This window comes from Hordeum vulgare, chromosome 2H, assembly GCF_904849725.1.
Source record: "Hordeum vulgare subsp. vulgare chromosome 2H, MorexV3_pseudomolecules_assembly, whole genome shotgun sequence".
Taxonomy (NCBI): domain Eukaryota; kingdom Viridiplantae; phylum Streptophyta; class Magnoliopsida; order Poales; family Poaceae; genus Hordeum; species Hordeum vulgare.
Genome location: NC_058519.1, coordinates 12,433,444 through 12,447,569, shown reverse-complemented (window position 1 = coordinate 12,447,569; position 14,126 = coordinate 12,433,444). Strand labels below are relative to the sequence as shown.

The 14,126-nt window shown below is 45.3% G+C and overlaps 2 protein-coding genes across 2 annotated transcripts; both read right to left on the bottom strand.

Moving 5' to 3' along the window:
• Window positions 1-1,117: 1,117 nt before the first annotated feature.
• LOC123429163 (disease resistance protein RUN1-like) lies at window positions 1,118-3,258 on the bottom strand. Its single transcript, XM_045113223.1, has 2 exons — window positions 1,701-3,258; window positions 1,118-1,522 (listed from the first exon to the last, which is right to left on the bottom strand). Exons 1-2 carry the CDS (start codon window positions 3,080-3,082, stop codon window positions 1,450-1,452), a joined length of 1,455 nt encoding a protein of 484 aa, XP_044969158.1. The 5' UTR covers window positions 3,083-3,258; the 3' UTR covers window positions 1,118-1,449.
• Window positions 3,259-4,925: 1,667 nt separating this feature from the next.
• LOC123424942 (putative disease resistance protein RGA1) lies at window positions 4,926-6,705 on the bottom strand. Its single transcript, XM_045108624.1, has 2 exons — window positions 6,347-6,705; window positions 4,926-6,122 (listed from the first exon to the last, which is right to left on the bottom strand). The coding sequence occupies exons 1-2, from the start codon at window positions 6,611-6,613 to the stop codon at window positions 4,926-4,928; spliced, it is 1,464 nt and encodes a 487-aa protein (XP_044964559.1). The 5' UTR covers window positions 6,614-6,705.
• Between the last annotated feature and the right edge of the window lie 7,421 nt (window positions 6,706-14,126).

Genomic DNA, 14,126 nt, shown 5'->3' with positions numbered 1-14,126 from the left:
TCGTAAAAAAAGGCATCTTTTCTTTCCAAGAGGCACGACCATGCCTCTCGCGAAGGCAAAATCGTGCCTCTCGCGAAAGCAAAACCGTGCCTTTCGGAAAAAACAGAAAACATATTTTTTTGTCTAAAGGAAACGTGTTTTTTCGTGTAAAGGAAACGTGTTTTTTCGCCAAAAAAATTGAAATGTTTTTCGTTCAAAAGTTACGAAAGACCGGTGAAAAACTGTAACACTAAAAAAACCGGAAAAACGACTCAAAAAAAGCGAAAACCCATGCAAAAAAATAAAATGAAACAAAATCCGAAGGAAACACTCAAAGCGCGACACGTGGCGGCGGCTAAAAACGCGCCAAGTGGCGGCACGCTCTAGCGATCGCTGAAAGGCTTCCGAAAAAGCGCTCGCTAACTAGTTGTTCTCGGCTTATATAATCATAGTTGGTTTTTGTAAGGCCAGACCAAAACCCGGCCTAGCCCGAGGAATGCCCATGTTTACTTGTACAGCAACCAGCTCCTCCTTCAAAAACATTTGAAAAGAAAAGGGGAAAAGACATGAGCAATATCGAACATTCCACAGATTTTTTAACATGGCATAGACGCAAGCGTTCATATACACACATATACATTCGTCCCTATAAATGCATACATACACATTCTACCCTTATGAGCATCTTCAAGAGACTGGATCGTCATATCATCTTAAGATTTACGAACTCACCGTAGTCACCTCGTCGTTGACGGAAACATCTCCTCCTACTGGATGTGCATAACTGAAAATCTTGAGAGACTGAGCCGGCATATCATGAATAAATTCAGGAATAGTGCGGGCACCAGTATTTGTACCCTCGTGGGCTGGGAATATCACAGATTGGTTCACGAACAGTCCACAGATTCTTGATTACTTGACACTCGACACTGTAAAACAAATAAAATCCTTGCAAAGTTACTCTGAAAAAATGAAGCAGAATTCCAACCGAGTGATCGTCGATGGGTGGTTAGCAGTGAGAGTACTGTATGTACAATGTGCGAACGCCAAGAGCGCGTGTATCGCATTTCAATACTCGGACGAGTAAAATGTTGTTGTCAATAATAACAAGAGTAGGTACATGGCCAACCAGCTTCTAGATCGCCCATGGAAAGAACCGTTATTACCTGAACCAGTGTGTTCTGACCTGAAATATTATTACAAGACCGAATTTAACAGTACATGCCTAGTAGTTGTGACAAATATGGCAAGATACAGCATATAAAGCACGCTCAATATCTCAGATTAAAGGATTAAATTATAGGGAACGTGGAAAGTAAACTGTGCGAAAACAAATCATCATGTCTTGCTGCCTGAAAGAGTCTGCAGGCGAACACACTTTGCAAAAATAGCTGGTAATCAGATGGCAGTCCATTCTGCTGCGAATTTTTTTTCATCACAACAAGCACAATCCGTTGTCGTGGCATCTTCCTATGCCGCCTCCACCTCGTTGCCCGATGTTTCATCCTCCACAATCACCTGCCTGCTAGTACTAGCAGGTTTCCTGCAAAATGTACATGGTCAACTACTCATAGAATTAGATCATGTTGAGAACTTCAGATCAGCTATGGCTATTTCATTTTGGTGCACAAACTAATTTGAGCAGCGACACATGAACCAACATAACAGAAGCAATGTATAATAACAGTAAAACAACGAGCTATATGCATGATGGTACATACTCATAACTTTTGTTGGGGATGTGCGCCAGCATTTTCTTATTCTCCTCAACCTCATACCACTTCTCCAATTCTGGACAGTCAAAAACACACAGATTCTTGAGGCTGGTGAGTTTCTGTAAAACATCCGGCAACGAGTTGAGGTGCTTGCAGTGGACGATCTTCAGTTCCTGGAGAGAAGTGAGTTCATCCAAGTACTCCGGGAGGTTACTGCCGGTGTAACCATTAACCTCAAGGCACTGCAGGTTAGGTGGTGGGACGAATTCCCGCAACAAAGCACTGTCCTCCACTCGTCTGACAGAGTCCAAAGTCCAAGAAAACTTCAACTTTTCAAGATTTTGTTTCTCCGCCAAATTGATTCTCTGTGCTTCCTCTTTAGACTTGACCTTTTCTAGGCAGCTTATCTGGAGCTCTTGGCAATTTACCTCCTCCAGCTGAACAATGTTGCTGCTGCTATACACATCATCATCATCGACAATGCGAACGACAAACTCGCAACTCTCTAGGCCCCGACACTTCCTCAGATTCATAAATTTGAGAGACTTCATTTCACCAACCTTCTTGAGTCTGATGCAGCCTGAGAGATTCAGTGTTTTTAGCTTGTTGAGCTCACCTAGACTCGCAGGTAGACCAAATAGAAATGTGTGATGAGACAAGTCCAAATGTTCTAGGCTGGAAAGACCGCTGACACATTCTCCAAGGAATTTGAGACTGTCCTCTTGTGACTGGTGGTAGTAAAAGATAGGATTCAGGCACGCTGACAAGTTCAGATACCGGAGGTTGGTAAGCTTGCACAAACCATCTTTTAGCCCTTGTAGATGAATCCGTTGTTGAGCAAGATGACAGCAAGGGTTTGATACGTTCAAATGCTCCAGAGTGATGAGGTCACCAAGGCGTTCTCCAATCCCTTCAAAACAAGACCAGAATGATAAATCCAGGTGTACCAGTTTGCCAAGCTTCTGGAGCGGTTCTGGAAGCTGTGCCAGTCCATGGCATCGTGATAGGTTGACATGTATCAAGTTTATGAGATCTCCAAATGATTCTGGAAGAGCTGCAAGCCTGGAGCAGCCTGATAAGTCAATATGGAACAGATTTTTCAGAAGCCCAAAGGACTCTGGCAGAGTTATCAGTCCAGTGAATTCTGATATCTTAAGATAGCCCAAGTGCCTCAGTTGACAGATGGAGTCCGGTAGCTTCTGCACGGAGCTCTCCTTTAGTTCCAGAACACGTAGGTACTTCTTGCGTGAAAATGAGTCATCTTTAAACTCCACTTTGCTACAACCGACACAATGTAGTGACCTTAGATACATATCATACATATGATCAAGTTTTCCATGAGGACTGGTGGCTAGACGGTAGCTTAAATTTTTTGAGAACCTTTTCATGAAGTGGTGCGCCAGATCATGTATAGTGAATAAGATTGCACCTATTTCGTCTTTTCCACTGGCCTGCAGCAAATCGAAGGCATATACACCTAATTATAAGATGCATCACCAAATATTTATCTTACGAAAGCGTAACTACTAGGGTGAAAATTGGACGTGTGGAGCTTAGATTTACTAAAAGGAAGAACATTTACTAAAAGCTTAGATTCACCAAATATTTACTAAAAGGAAGAAAGCTAGGCATCTGTCGACCGATTGAAAGCCTCGATTGATCACCTCACTATCCGTCAGATGTGGTGTCCGATCTAGGTTTCCCAAAAAAATAGCTTCTGGGCATGCTTCCTCAATGCTACACCATCTTCCCAGCATACTCATGCACCTGCATTTCGTGCAAATATCTAGGCGTCGGTGTTGCTCCCGCGTGATTTGTGGTCACCATTGTCATCGTCGATGAAGATGCCCTTTGCAGCAACACACTCCCCCGCATGTAGCAGCACCACCGGCATCGCCATCGAGCCTGGACACGCACCACTTGCAGTTGCAGCATTTCATCGACAATCGCAGCTCGGCCATCATTACTTGCATCTCCTGCCGTAGACAGTTGCAGGTTGCAGCAACGCTATCCATCGACGGCCGTCAACCAGCCATTGCTACTTGCAGCTCTACCGGTCACCCCTCGTAGCACAGTCATTGCTGCTCGCAGTCGCAACAACAATTAGCACACATATCGTCGTCGCCTCACATCTAAGTCGTCGCCATGGCGTAGCATTGCCGCCGCTCGTAGCACACATATCGTCGTCGCCTCACATCTAAGTCGTCGCCATGGCATAGCATTGCCGCCGCCGCATCATAGCATCACCCATTCGCCGCTCGCAGCATCTGTGTTGTAGATTATATGTGCGTGAGCTCCTCTCCGGCAACATGGGCACCCCTCTCTCTTGCAGCAACATTATATGTGTGTGAGCTCGTCTCCGGCAACAGTGGCCGGGGATGGGTGGATGGAGGAGAACACAAAGGATGGCGACGGCTTCACAGAGAGAGGTGGAGGTGGGGGTGAGGAAGGAAAGAAAACAGGGCCTCTTTGCCGTACATGTTTTGTAAGACTTATAATAAAAAAATTATAATGACATGTCATTTTTAATACTAAAGCAGTAGTATGAGCATTTGATTGTGTGCAGGAAAAATGTAGGATTCTTCACATGAGGTTGTAATGGATGGAAATTTTCCTATGAAAAGTACAAATGAATCATAAGAATTTTTTTTATTGAATTGTAATCCTAAGAATTAGAAGTCTCCAAAATTATCACTCAAATTTTACTTCAGTTTTGTGTCTCTAAAATTCGACAAATTTTGTAAAAGAGAGTAGTGGACAAACTACTCACGTGGTTGAACTCTGCAGATTGAAGGAATGACATGTCCTGAAGCGAGCATGTTGACTCTTCAGGACATGTCGTGGATCGCTTGCTGCAGGTGCTCACAAACGAAGCGAGCATCATCGCTCGGCCAACTCGACGCAACAGTAACACGGAAGAAGATGGATTAGGCCGTGTAGGGCCGCCGAGTCAGTGAGAGAACCTAGTAATCCCGGTCGGGATTACCTGTTTTCATTGTCACAAACAGGTCTAGTCAGTGAATTAGAATTCTCCAAATTTATTTTAGTTTTCTTTTTAATCAAAGAGGCCCTTGGTGTAGGAATGGTAATGTCGAAGGGAGCCAACGACTTGGAGGGGGGGCTTGACCAACACGGCCGATATATACCTATACTAGTACCACAAAGTAATAATCCATACAGTAGGAACATGTATGATACAATTCACTCAAATTTTTCTTCAGTTTTGTGACTCTAAAATTCAGTAAATTTTGTACAACAGAGTAGTAGGCAATTACTCACGTGGTTCAACTGTGCAGTTTGAAGGAATGACATGTCCTGAAGCCTGGTAATATGCTCCTCAGCTATCTGTGCGGCAGACAATATTTCAGATGGCTCAATGAGATGGAGGGCAATCCAGTGATGAACCAGGTCATCTTTGACTATAATGTGCCCGCTTGGGAAGATTTGACAACAATAAGCAAAGCATAGCCTCAATTCTGGTGGCATTCTCATGTAGCTTAGCTTGAAAGCTGGAAGGGCATAAAACAAGATATCCTCTTTCATTTTATTTTTCCATGTCATGGCATCTCGGGAAGAACCTAGAATGCCTGCATATGCTCGAGCTGCTGATGGTACACCCCAGCACTTGCTTGCGATCTCCCGTCCAATCTTCTCCAACTCTTCTTCTCCTCCCTCAAAACGGATCAATTTCTTGATTATTTCCCAGCATGCTTCATCACTTAGCGGATTTAGCCTGTACGGCTCAATGGTGCAGATCTTCCTGGCGATTGCTTGGTTGCATGTGGTTACTATTACGTCCATCCTGTCTCCCAGGAAAGTTAACATGGACTTCAACAGCTGTAACCGAATGGGATCCTCCTCCCACAGATCATCCAACACAAGGAGCACCTTCTTACCATTAAGTAGCTCGTGAAGGCGCTTCATTATACTCTGCATCCCCTCCATGTCTGAAGAAGAATGATTGGTCTCTTCTTGTCCCCTTGCTGAGACTTGAGAAATAATGGACTTGCCTATTGCATGGAAATCGAACTGGGGAGACACATGAACCCATACCCGGAAATCGTAGCCTTGGAGGGAGTGGGTATCGTTAAACACCATTTGTGCCAAGGTTGTCTTGCCGCTGCCGACAAGCCCAAATATGGGAAGAATGGTGATGTGCTCTTGCATGATGTTGGGCTCGGTAGATGGTAAAGCGGCAATTATCCTCTGTTTATCTGACCCTCTTCCCAAAACCAGTGCTTCCTCAAAACCTGGTCCAGTTTTTCGTTCCTTGATAATTTTCTCGAGCAATATGGATTTTTCTGGCAGATATTTTGATAACGAACCTGACTGCTCCTGTAACCACATCACTAGTTTTTTGGTCTCCTGCACCTGGATGGCCATGGCATTCTTCATGATGGCAAGGCGAGGTAGCATCCTTCTTGTCATCTGCACATATGAACCATTATCTATCTTGCTTATAGAAAACATCAAACATTGTTGAAATCAAAATCTCATGAGTTTTAACAAAACCCGCAGCTAAAACGTCGATCAATGAATTATACTCTAACCAATCTCACGTCGGTGAAGACAGCTAAGTAATGGATAGAAGTATTTGCTTCGTCCGAGTAAGTAAGGAATAAAAAATGTAACCGAACAGTTGCAGTGAATACCGTTGCAGCAGCCTGTGGTCTCGAGTCCTGCAGCTCGTCCACCATGTCTATGGTCTTGTAGGCGGCGCCCAAAGCACGCTGCAGCCAACGCGACGGAAAGAAATCCCTCCGCAGGTGCATCTCGGCTCTGTCCAGAATCGGCTGGACGTGCTCCAGCGCCTCCAGCATATCCCGCAGGTCACCGGTGAAGTTTGAACGCGCCACGGCTTCATCTCCTATGGCGGATCTGAGCTTCGCGCATGCCCTCTCGACGATGACTTGGGCCATGGCTGCTCCTTTTGCTCCTACAACGACGAGCTCTGTTTGCTTTGCTTGTGTTGAGCGATGGGACGGGGATGGGGATGTGGTGGGATGGGTAAACGGAGATGATGGCCTGATGCGCAGGTTACTGTATTTTCTTGAGTAATGCCTTTAGCCAGCGCATACAGAATTTGCTATTGTGCTCAAAAACGTGCATACAGAATGTCGATCGGGAGCTTGTCAGACAACAATTTGCTATTGTGCTCAAAAACGAAAACGAAAAAGAAAAGGAAACGATTCTTGACTTGCCCGGCCTGCCAAATCGTGGCGTCGGCGCACGAAAGCTTCGCCAAAGAAAAGCTACGTATTTCTTTGTTTCTCTCACTTTAATTCCCCGACAACGACTGCTCTCTCAAAGCCCCATATAAAGGATAAAGCTACGGATTTCTTTGTTTCCCCTGTCACGCAGCCCATTAAAAGAACTGACTAGTGCACAAGAAGCCACTTGTGTGGTATCGCCAAGTGAATGTGAGAGCAACAACATGAATGCCTCGACTAAGATTCTTATGGAATGGCCAAAGGTTGGCCTCAGACGTGATGCCCCGCAAGCCAGCTAGCCTCGGATCAGATGCGAGCGTAGCGCTAAAGCGATGGCTTGTATAGCACGACAGGATCTTCCAGAGGAGATTGCTTCTTCAAGCGGATAAAGCAAGAAAAGGTAGGAGAATGGGGAAATGAGAAAGCTCCCGAACAAACCAAAGGAAATGTAGGAGCTCAAAGTCCCCTGAAGAAAGTGTTAGACTATGTATTTGTATAAGCTTCCCTATATACCCCTATACTATGTATATCCTTTATATATATATATGAGAAAGCCACACCCTGTATTGGGTGTCGTGTAGTTTTCAACAACATAGGTTTCGGTCGCTTCCTCCTATGCCCCGATCGTCGCCGCCATCGCCGCGATCACCTCTCCTCCCGATGGCCTCGCCCACCGCAATTGCCCCGACAATCGCCGCCGCTTCGGCCGCTGCCACCGCCTCGCCATTCCTGTCATCCCGCCCGCTCACCTCTATGGCTGGCGCCTCGATGGCTGTCGCTGCCTCGGGCGCTGGCGCTCCTCTGCCGGGTCCAATCCAGCTATTGTCGCCCGCTCGTGCAATGTCTCCGCCAGCTGGTTTTCACCGGATGCCGCAGGTGGTCTATGAGGCCTCCTACCGCGATCGGCTGGCCAGGGTACCCTCTACCCTATGGTGCTCCCGATGCATCGGTGGCGCTACCGGCTCCCTAAAGTGCTGCCTCCACTAGTAGAAAACAGGCCTTTGGCCGGGACCCTTTAGTCCCGGCCTGCCTCTGGGCCGGGACTAAAGGCCCGGCCACGTCGCCCCAATTCTCAATGCCTCCCTCGAGGCTTTAGTCCCGGCCCGTAAGGAGCCTTTAGTCCCGGTTCGTGTCCCAAACCGGGACTAAAGGGCTACGCGGTGGGCAGCCCGCATGTGCGCCACCTTTAGTCCCGGTTTGTGTCTCAAACCGGGACTAAAGTCCTCTGCCTATATACAGCACAGCCCCCCTCTCCCCTCTTCCTTGCATTTTTTCTTGGATGGAGGATTGTGGGTGGGTGCTAGCTCTCCACTTTTTTTGATGCACTAGAGGTGTTTGTTGAAATGTGTGTTAGAGCGATGCCGCTTTAGTTCATCGAACACAACTACGATATGAGATGCCTGAGCCACGCTTAAACCTCTTCCTCTTTATTTCTACTTATTCTAAAAGGTTAGCAACTATATTTCCTCGTTTAGACCGTGCGGTACTAATTTTTAGGATCGTGATTGTATTTGATATACTGTCGTATAACACAGATGAGCCATCCATGGATGTACGGTGATCGACGCGTAGCCGCTTACAGAGAAGGCGTGCATTCTTTTCGAGATGCAGCCGATGCGAACAAGCATGGTGGTGGCTATATGTTTTGTCCATGTGTTGAATGTCGGAATGAGAAGGATTACACTTCCTCAAGAGTCATTCAGAGCCACCTGCTTCGGTCCGGTTTTATGTCGGGCTATAATGTTTGGACCAAGCACGGAGAAAGAGGGGTTATGATGGAAGACGACAATGAAGAAGAAGAGAACGATGATGACAACTACCGATCTATGTTCCCTGAGTATGCTCATACCGCAATGGAAGACAATGAAGAAGAAGATCAGGATGAAGAACGGGAACCAGATGAGCCCGCTGATGATCTTGGCCGGGTCATTTCTGATTCACGGCGAGGTTGCGACACAGAAAAGGAGAGGTTGCAGTTCGAGCAGATGTTACAGGACCACAACAAATTGTTGTACCCAACTTGTGAAGATGGCCAGAAGAAGCTGGGTAGCACACTGGAATTGCTGAAGTGGAAGGCAGAGACCAGTGTGACTGACTCATCATTCGAAAAGTTGCTGGTACTGATGAAGAAGATGCTTCCAAGAAAGAACGAATTGCCCGCCAGCACGTACGAAGCAAAGAAGCTTGTCTGCCCTCTAGGATTAGACGTGCAGAAGATACATGCATGCCCTAATGATTGCATCCTCTACCGCGGTGAGAAGTACGAGAATATGGATAAATGCCCGGTATGCACTACATTGCGGTATAAGATCAGAAAAGATGACCCTGGTGATATTGAGGGCAAGCCACCCAGGAAGAGGGTTCCTACCAAGGTGATGTGGTATGCTCCTATAATACCACGGTTGCAACGTCTGTTCAGAAATAAAGATCATACGAAGTTGTTGCGATGGCACATGGAAGATCGTATGAAAGACGATAAGTTGAGGCACACCGCTGATGGTCGGCAGTGGAGAAAAATCAAGAGAGAGTTCCTGAGATTTGCAGCTGACGCAAGGAACTTATGGTTAGGTCTGAGTACAGATGGCATGAATCCTTTTGGGGAGAGGAGTTGCAGTCACAACACCTGGCCCGTTACTCTATGTATCTACAACCTTCCTCCTTGGTTGTGCATGAAGCGGAAGTTCATTATGATGCCAGTGCTTATCCAAGGTCCAAAGCAACCCGGCAACGATATTGATGTGTACCTAAGGCCATTAGTTGATGAACTTTTATAGCTGTGGGCCGAACCGGGTGTACGTGTGTGGGACGAGCACAAATAAGAGGAATTTGACCTCCGAGCGTTGCTTTTCATAACCATCAATGATTGGCCTGCTCTTAGTAACATTTCAGGACAGTCAAACAAGGGATACAATGCATGCACGCACTGTTTGGATCAGACAGAAAGTATATATCTGGACAAATGTAGGAAGAATGTGTGCCCGTACAATCGTCGTTTTCTTCCGCCCAAGCATCCCTTAAAGAAAAAAGGCAAGCATTTCAATGGCAAGGCAGAACCCCGGGGGAAGCCTGACATCCGTACTGGTGCTGAAGTATTTGATATGGTCAAAGATTTAAAAGTAATCTTTGGAAAGGGTCCTGACAGCCAACATGTTCCTAACGGCCCTGATAAGCGCGTACCCATGTGGAAGAAGAAATCTATATTTTGGGAGCTACCCTACTGGGAAGTCCATGAGGTCCGCTCGGCAATCGGCGTGATGCACCTGACGAAGAATCTCTGCGTGAATATTCTAGGCTTCCTGGACTTGTATGGGAAGTCAAAAGATACACCGGAAGCACGTGAGGACCAGGAACGTCATAAAGGAAGAGATGGCATGCATCCAGGGCAGTTTCAAGGGCGTGCGAGCTACGCTCTTACTAAGGAAGAGAAGGAAATCTTCTTTGAAGTCCTTTTCAGTATCAAGGTCCCGACTGGCTTCTCGTCGAATATAAAGGGAATCGTAAATATGAAAGACAAAAAATTCCAAAACCTAAAGTCTCATGACTGCCACGTGCTTATGACGCAATTGCTTCCGGTTGCATTGAGGGGAATTCTACCGGAAAATGTTCGCCTGGCAATTGTGAAGGTATGTGCATTCCTCGATGCAATTTCTCAGAAGGTAATCGATCGAGAAAGTCTATCAGGGTTACAGATTGATGTGGTCCAATGTCTGGTCAGCTTTGAGTTGTTGTTCCTGCCATCCTTCTTCAATATAATGACACACCTCCTAGTTCACCTAGTCGAAGAGATTAGAATTCTCGGTCCTGTGTTTCTACACAATATGTTCCCCTTCGAGAGGTTCATGGGAGTCTTAAAGAAATATGTTCGTAACCGTGCTAGGCCAGAAGGAAGCATCTCCAAGGGCTATGGAACATAGGAGCTCATTGAGTTTTGTGTGGACTTTCTTCCTGACCTTAAGCCGATTGGTATTCCTGAATCTCAGTAGAGGGTAGGCTGACAGGAAAAGGTACACTAGGAAGGAAAGCAAAAGTATGTATGGACGGGCATTCTTTCTCTCAAGCACACTACACAGTTCTACACAATTCCACCGTGGTGGCTCCGTATATCGTGAGACACAAGAATATTCTACGCTCCGAAAACCCGGGGAAGGCTGACTCTTGGATTAAAGGGGAACACGAGAAGACTTTCAGCAGTTGGTTGCAGACACATCTCATGAATGACGTCACTGTTGGAGATGAGCTATACTGTCTGGCCAGGCCACCATCTTCGACTATATGTACTTTCCAAGGATATGAGATAAATGGGAATACATTTTACACGGTTAGCCAAGATAAAAAGAGCACCGACCAAAATAGTGGTGTCCGCTTTGATGCAACACACGAGAATGGGCACTGTTTGGAAACATATTACGGGTACATAGAGGAGATATGGGAACTTGACTATGGACCTACTTTTAAGATCCTTTTGTTTCGGTGCAAATGGGTGAAGCTGACAGGAGGTGGGGTAGTTGTAGACCAAAAGTACGGCATGACAACAGTGGATCTCAACAATCTTGCGTACATGGACGAACCATTTGTCCTAGCCAATGATGTCGCTCAGGTTTTCTATGTGAAGGACATGTCTACAAAAACGAGAAAAAGAAATCAGCAAAAGAAGATATCATCCGATGAGCCAAAACGCCACATAGTTCTTTCAGGGAAAAGAAACATCGTGGGAGTAGATGACAAGACAGACATGTCAGAAGATTATAATAAGTTTAATGAAATTCCGCCCTTCAAAGTGAAAACTGACCCAAGTATCCTACTGAATGATGAAGATTCTCCATGGCTACGACCCAGAAGAAAACAGAAATAATAGATAGGAATATTGGTGCAATAATGTAATAATGTATTAAACCTTTTATGTAATGCATGTATGAAATGTACTAAATTTCAAACACTTTTCATTTACATAGTATCCATGTAAGAGATGAGTTCTTGTTCGAAACCCTGATACTTCGAGAGAGATTGTCCGTTTTGTACATGAAGTGCATCCAGTTTTTGTCGTAGCCCTCTCAACTTTTTAACACATGCTATGTGGGTGAAATGATGATAACATGCAACCTTTCAACATTTTCGGAGTTCATTTGTAGTGCTTTTCAATTTCAGGGTCAAATTGGCGATTCATCTCTATTATGAAATTAAATATATCAAAAAACCATTGCAGAACATATCACCAAATTAATACAAGTTCATCATCACATTAAAGCCAAAGAACAGTAGTGATCAAATGTTATTATTGCAAAAAATAAATACATAAAGTTCTCTCATAAAACAACATACAACTATGTAAAACATTTAAATGCAACAACAAACGCGATCAAAATCGCAACTAAGGTAACAATTGACCCAACAGCATAATGATACCAAGCCTCTTTATCATTGGCATATTTTCTAATATTCCTAATCTTCAAGCGCATTGCATCCATCTTCAACCGCATCGCATCGATGTTCATCTTGCGATCACCGATGACATCGGCGACATGCAACTCCAGTTCCATATTCTTATCCTCAATTTTTTTCAATTTTTTTTTCAAGTATTTGTTTTCTTTTTCAACCAAATTTAACTTCTCGACAAGAATTTTTATGTGGGTTGGAATTTTCGGTTCACATACCTCCTAGATTAAAAATATATATGTCACGTTGGTCGTCATAATTGTCATAAACACTAAATGAAACAAATAGTTATAAAAGATAATATATACCACATCCGAATCATAGACAGGACGAGGGCCGACGGAGGCGGATACCAAAACCATCGCACTATATAATAACAAAAAATAATGAAAGTTAGTAATTTATACAAGTATGTATCTAAATCATACAAGTAAGATTTTTTTTTCTTTTAAAAAGAAGATAAGAACGAGAGGCTCACCACGGTGGTGCTCGCGACGAGATCGGCACGGGGCGATCGACAATGGTGAGGACGGGCACGGGACGACACCCTACGCATGTGCAGACTCTAAGAAGTTAATTTGAGCATTTGAAATGAGCTACACTAGCAGTGACAAATGAAAGGATGAAGTAGCTAACCTTTTAAAACACTTGTGCAGTTGGTGCACGGCCAAACCTAGACAAATATTAAGGAAAATGGAGCTTGGAGAGGAGAAAGCTTAAGTAGAGTGGCTCGGCCATTTCATCGAACACGTCATGTGCATGAACTAGAGTGGCAAGAGCATGGCATGGTCACACTTCAATAACCAAAAAACAGGGGATATGGTGGGCAGGGGCGAGGGTTTATATAGGCAACACTTTAGTCCCGGTTCTTGCCACGCCCTGGGACTAAAGGCCCCTGCTTCCCGCCTTCTCGTCTGCCGAAAAAGGGCCTTTAGTCCCGGGTCGTGGCTCCACCCGGCACTAAAGGGTGTCTTTAGTCCCGGTTCGAGCCACGTCCCGGGACTAAAGGACCCTGCTTCCCGCCTTTTGGTCTGCCAAAAAAGGGCCTTTAGTCCTGGGTCGTGGCTCCACCCGGGACTAAAGGGGTCTTTAGTCCCGGATCGAGCTCCGAACCGGGACTAAAGATCCACCTGTATAAGCGGGAGTTAGAAAAGTTCGAACCCAAATCGTCCATTTCTCTTCTTCTTCCTCTCGTTCTCCTGCCCGGTGCGGCACAGCGACGAACTCGACGACGCCGTAAGGCTGCCCGCCGTCCTGCTCGCCGTTGCCTGTCGTCCTCCTCACCGTCGCCGTCGTCCTGCTCGCTGCCGCCGTCCTCCTCGCCGCGCGCCGCCGTCCTCCTCGCCGCGCGCCGTCGACACCTCCGGCCAGTAAGCCCCCCGCCCCCTCCTCCCCAACATTCCGGCCAGTAGAAGAAAAGAAGAAAAAGGAGAAGAAAAGAAGAAAAGGAGAAGAAAGGAAGAAAAAGGAGAAGAAAGGAAGAAAAAGGGAAGGAGAAGAAAAGAAGAAAAAGGGAAGGAGAAGAAAAGAAGAAAAAGGAGAAGAAAAGAAGAAAAATGGAAGAAAGGAAGAAAAAGGAGAAGAAAGGAAGAAAAAGGGAAGAAAAGAAGAAAAAGATTTTTTTTGTCATTTAATTCCTATTGTTATTAGGTTTGTGCTAGATTATTAGGGTTAGTAATATGTATAATTAGGAAAAAGGAAAATAAGAAGAGGAGGAGAAGAAAAGAAGAAAAAGGAGAATAAGAAGAGGAGGAGAGGAGAAGAAGAGGAAAAATAGAAGGAGAGGAGA